Consider the following 5,910-nt stretch of genomic DNA (forward strand, 5'->3'; position numbering starts at 1 on the left):
AAAATGGAATAGATGCATTTAGATATATGCAGAGAGCACAACATATAGGGAAGGTTATCATTAAAATTCCATATTTATCTGGTACTGGAGATAACTCAGTTCCAGATGAATGTCTAATTACAGGTGGGAGTGGTTCTTTAGGTTTGGTTCTCACAGAGCTCTTACTTAATGAGGGTATTACAAATATTTCAATAATTTCAAGATCAGGAATTGAGTCACAATCAGTTAGTATACAAACTCAATGGAAGAAACTTTTCAAGAGGGCTTCTAATAATAGAAATGGTCATAATAGTATTAGATTCTTCAGAATTGATATCAGTAACAAGGATTCATTATATAAATTAATTAATACAGAATTTAAGAACCTAAAGCATATATTCCATTTGGCAGGAGTACTTTCGGACTCAAGTATTGAGACTCAAACGCGTGAAAGTATTGAAGAGGTATTCAAACCAAAAGCAATTGGAGCATGGAACCTACATAACATTTGTGAAGAATTAGGATTAAACAAAGAGATGAAAACATTTGTTATGTATTCTTCTATTGCATCGGGACTAGGTAACTTTGGCCAAACAAATTACTCGGCAGCAAATTCATTTTTAGACTCATTATCCCAATATAGAGTAAACAAAGGACTATGCAGCAAAAGTATTCAGTGGGGAGCTTGGGACGGGGATGGAATGGCCATGAATATAAGACAGCATTTGGGATTGGTAGGAATGAGCCCTATTTCTAAAACTACTGGACAACAGGTAATATTTGACTTATTTACAGCACTAAATTACGAGGAAAATAGGAAGTCTGCAGCAATAATGTGCCTCCCAATTAAATGGAGAACTTACATTAATACAGTTTACTCTGGTGAGAAAATGCCCCAATTTTCATCGATTGATTTGAATGTGAGAATGGAAAAGCAACAAAATACGATGCTTTTGAAAATGAGTAAACAAGAACGTGAAACATATATTGAAAAACAGATTATTTCACTTTCAAAATCTATTCTTGGTGTTGAAATTAAATCACTAGATCAACCATTACAAGACATCGGAATTGATTCATTGGCAGCACTCGAATTCAGAAATGCACTATCAAGGAGATTTAACATAAAGCTCTCGGCAACAACGTTATTTGATTATCCAACAATTAAAGGAATTAAGGATCATATTTCTGAGAAGCTTTCTATCAAAGAAAGCGTATACGAAGCTAACAAAACTCAACTTTCGGACTTGATGCTCTCCCAAAATAATTTATCAGATGAAAGCATTGGAGTGATTGTGGGAGTGGCTTGCCGATTCCCAGGTGGATGTAATACTCCAGATACCCTTTGGAAATCTCTTATTAGAGGTTACTCAATAAATCCTTTGTCTGGTAAAATGCATAACTCCATTGGCGGAGCCTTCTGTGCATCTAAAGAAATACCAATTCAGAGATGGAATCATAATATAGTTTATAACGCAGATCCAGACAAGACAGGCAAATGTTACTCGTACAAAGCATGCTTTATTGATTCAATAGACATGTTTGATAATTCCAAGTTTGGGATTACGAACATCGAGGCGAAACATATGGATCCTCAGCAAAGAATTGTGTTAGAAACATGCTATGAAGCTTTGATGTCTGCAAAAATTAGAGAGGAATCTCTCATTGGATTCCAACTGGGTGTATTTATTGGCTGTTGTTCAAATGACTGGTCATTTTTGCAAAGTAGAAAAGGAATGGCACCCTTTACAGGAACCGGTGCTGCAAATACAACGATTTCAAATAGAGTTTCATACGTTTTTGGAATGAGGGGTCCGAGTATGACGGTAGATACAGCATGTGCATCATCTCTTACAGCTGCATGCATTGCAATGGACAGTTTTAGAAACAAAGAATGCAATGGAGCTGTAGTTGGTGGTGTAAATGCCTTATTATCTCCAAACCTCTTTATCGCATTTTGCAAGGCTAGAATGCTTTCAGTAGATGGTAAATGCAAAACCTTTGATGCTACAGCTGATGGTTATGTAAGAGGAGAAGGGTGCGGTGCGATTGTAATTCTAAAGCAAAGTGAACAAAAGAAGCAAAATGCTCCTGTATTAGGAAGAATAAAGGGTTGGGGATGTAACCATGTAGGGAGGAGTGCAAGTTTAACAGCTCCAAATGGCCCTGCACAAACAGGTGTCATTAAAATGGCACTTAGTCAATCAAAATTAAACAGTTCAGATGTTGATTACATTGAAACCCATGGAACAGGAACGGCATTAGGAGATCCAATTGAGTTAGGTGCATTGAAAAATATATTTGGCAGAAATGCAGACAATAAAAGATCAACTCCTTTGGTATTAGGCGCATTGAAAAGCAATATTGGACATTTGGAGGGTGCTGCAGGAATTGCAGGGTTAATTAAGCTGGTCTTAGTTTTGAAACACGAGACTGCAATTAGAATTGCTCATTTAACCAAAATTAATCCACATTTAGACTTAGAAGACTTTAATGTTATTTTACCACAAAAAACCACTCCATTAAAGTGTAACAAAAACAAGCTTGTTGGTGGTGTTAGTGGATTTGGATTTGGAGGATGTAATACTCACATAATTGTTGAATCAACAGAGAAGAATAAATCAGAAAATATGGAAGGGGCTGATTACTCGAGAAACCATATTTCGTTTGTATTTACTGGCCAAGGCTCACAGTACATCAACATGTGCAAGGGTATTTATGAGACTGAACCAATATTTAGAGATAATATGAATCTGTGTAATGAAATTGTTTCTAAAATTCTAAATATATCTCTTTTAGACATAATCTATCCAATTGATGGTGATAAAGATGCTGAATTTGAAGCTATGAACATGCTAAACGATACTCGTTATGCTCAGCCAGCAATCTTCGCCGTTGAATATTCACTAGCACAATTATGGATTTCTAAGGGTATTAAACCAGATTCAGTATTAGGACATAGTCTTGGAGAGTTCATTGCTGCGACTATAAGTCAAGTAATGACAATTGAAGATGCAATAACTCTCGTTACTCATAGAGCAAGTATCATGGCATCTACACCTGCTCTAGATGGAATAATGGTGGCTTGTAGGCTCACCGAATCTCAAGTTATTGAAACAATTAAGAAATTTGGGCTCGAAGAATCTGCTGCTTTGGCAGCTGTAAATGGGCCAAAAAGCGTCACTATATCTGGCAAAAAAGAGTCAGTATATAAGATTTTAGAGCATAATGATGTTGGTAGCAGATTCAGGCAGCTAGACGTTTCACATGCATTCCATTCACCATTAGTTAGCAAAGCATCCGATAAATTTAGCAAACTATTGAAAGACATCGAGCTAAAAAAACCGAATGTTGAATTTATCTCAACTGTTACCGGGAAAAAAGAAATAGAATCAATATCGACTTCTGAGTATTGGTCAAAACATATATTGAACACAGTTAGACTTTCGGATGCAGTTTCGCATGCAATTGAATCTGTCAACTCAAAAATGACGTTTATTGAAATTACATCAAAGCCTATTCTTTCACAATTATTAAAAGCTCTTGTTCCTGCTAACAGTAGTCACATTTCAGTTAGATGTACATGCAAAGTATTAAATTCTGAATTTGACTTTATTCAACCTTTAGAGGAAGTGCAAGAACTTAGCTCAGAAAACTCAAGTTTCGAAAGCCATAATAATAGCTTAGATGATGATTCTTGGAGGTTTAAACTCCTGAAACGAAGACAGATTTCATGGAGCGATATTGCTCATCCAATTATCGCTCCTCTGCACGACTTTAATGATATCGAATGGGTCAAAGAAAATATATCTATTAGCAAGTCAAATGCAAGAGAACTTGTCGAAAAACTAGAGTTCACATGTATTATTTCACCAGAATTACTTGATCTATTTGATAACCACAAAGTTTTAGGGCAATCAATCCTCCCAGGAGCTGCATTTGTTGACTTCATCGCAACGGCAGCATTAAATTATACAAAATCTCAATTCACTTTAGGAGTAATTGGAATTATGCCAGACTGGATTCAACTGAAGGGAATCTTTTTCAGAAACCCATTCATATTATCTTCTGCAAAACAATACAAATATTTAAGCAATCAATTTGATTGTCAGGACTTTTTTGAAGAGGAAAATTCAAGCCGAAGTTCAGATTTTAATATTATTATGTCAAAAGGCAACAATTGCCAGATAAGCATAGAATCTTCATTGAAAATGGACGAAGGAGCTGTTGTATATGCAACATGTGATGAAGTAGAATACGTGTCTAATATAGAGGCGCAAACACAAAGTTTGTTCATAATTTCTGAATGGCCAAACAGTGAACTTATTTCAAACTCAGAAAAGGTTTCTCAAGAAGATATTTATGAGAAAATGTCAATTGCTGGCCTTCAATACGGTAGCAGGTTCAAAACACTAAAAGAAATGTGGAAAGTTACTTCAAATTCTGCAGTAGGAATAATTCAGAGTGAGTTCTTTACTAAGAATTGTGTGGAATTACCAGATAACCTTGCATTAAATGAAGCAATCATGAATGAAAGAGGCTTTACTATACATCCGACTCTTTTAGATGGTGTATTGCATATGTGTGCATCTATACTAGGTGATCAATCAGATAAGGAAACACTTAACGAATTAAATAAGCGGTCTACAATGGTACCAATAAGTATAAATAAATGTCTTATCACCCCTAAGATTGATACTTCAAAATATATTAAGGGAGAAAAGTATTGGGCTTTTGTTCAGCTTACAAGTTCTGATAAGGACAGTGCAATAGTAAATGTTGCACTAAAGAGTATTACAGGAGTTCCAATAGCAGTGCTTCTTGGAGTTTCACTCCGCTCTGTTAAGAATGGAGTGATTTCTACACATACTGTTAAACATCATGTAATTCCAAACGAGCTATTATGGAGAACTGATTGGGATGAAGTCGTTAAAAGCATTACTAGTTCTGAAATAATGTCCCTTCCTGCAAAAATCAGTTGTGAAAACACAGAAAATGAGTCTTATCAAGGAATCAGCTCTAATCTGGTTGAAAAAAGAAAGGTTTTATTACTTACTAATTCTTGTAATATTAATAAAGAAGAATTATATTCTGAATATTATACCGCTGATATTGTATGCAAGGCATCAAAATTATCTTTGGCTGAAATAGAGACGATAATATATGGAAGAGATGATCAAGAATTACCACCTTCACCATCGAATGAGGCAAAGTATGACTTAATTTGTCTCCATATTCCAAATTCAGATAAGAGGGAGGCTGTTATTTCATTATCACCCGTATTATACCTTTGCAAAATTTTAAGAACAATGTTTGAAAATAAGGAAAGGTTAATCCCCCGTGTTAGAATAATTACTGAAAATGTATTCAATATCGATGGGCTGAATCATGAATTTAGGACAAATTCAGGTGTTGTTCCTTTCATTAAGAGTGCAAGACAGGAACTTGAACTATTCTCTGATCAATCTGTTTCATTAGGATTAATTGATATAGAGGCTGTTGAAGACTTAAATAAAGCTATAATTCTTTCAGTTGCAAAAGACCTACTTTTTTCGAAGAAAAGTGAAGATATTTCTTCCAATTGCACTTTCACGGAGTCACAACTTTCATTCTTAAATACCGATTATGAGCCAGAGCTTGCTCTTAAAAAGAATATTAAAGAAAAACAAAGCAGCTGCGAAGCTAATTACAGAATATTTACTCCAAAATTAGTTAGCTTAAGAGGTGAGGCAACAATTATTGGTTCTTGTAAGTTAAACATGAGTTCGCGTGGAGCAATAAATAATTTAGAGCTGCTTCCATTATCTAATGAAGAAAGAAAATGCCCGATTGCAAATACTGTTGAAATCAGAGTAAGGTCAATTGGATTAAATTTCAGAGATGTATTGAATGTTATGGGATTGTATCCCGGAGATCCTGGTCCTCCCGGAG

The 5,910-nt window shown here is 35.2% G+C and overlaps 1 protein-coding gene across 1 annotated transcript; it reads left to right on the forward strand.

Moving 5' to 3' along the window:
- Positions 1-26: 26 nt before the first annotated feature.
- On the forward strand, positions 27-5,831 carry ELE39_000386 (type I fatty acid synthase; the record flags this gene model as incomplete). Its single annotated transcript, XM_067343105.1, has 1 exon — positions 27-5,831. A coding segment is annotated over one exon (5,805 nt), but the record flags the coding sequence as incomplete, so codon positions are not given.
- Positions 5,832-5,910: the final 79 nt, after the last annotated feature.

Source organism: Cryptosporidium sp. chipmunk genotype I (genome assembly GCF_004936735.1).
Source record: "Cryptosporidium sp. chipmunk genotype I strain 37763 chromosome Unknown contig_102, whole genome shotgun sequence".
NCBI lineage: Eukaryota > Apicomplexa > Conoidasida > Eucoccidiorida > Cryptosporidiidae > Cryptosporidium > Cryptosporidium sp. chipmunk genotype I.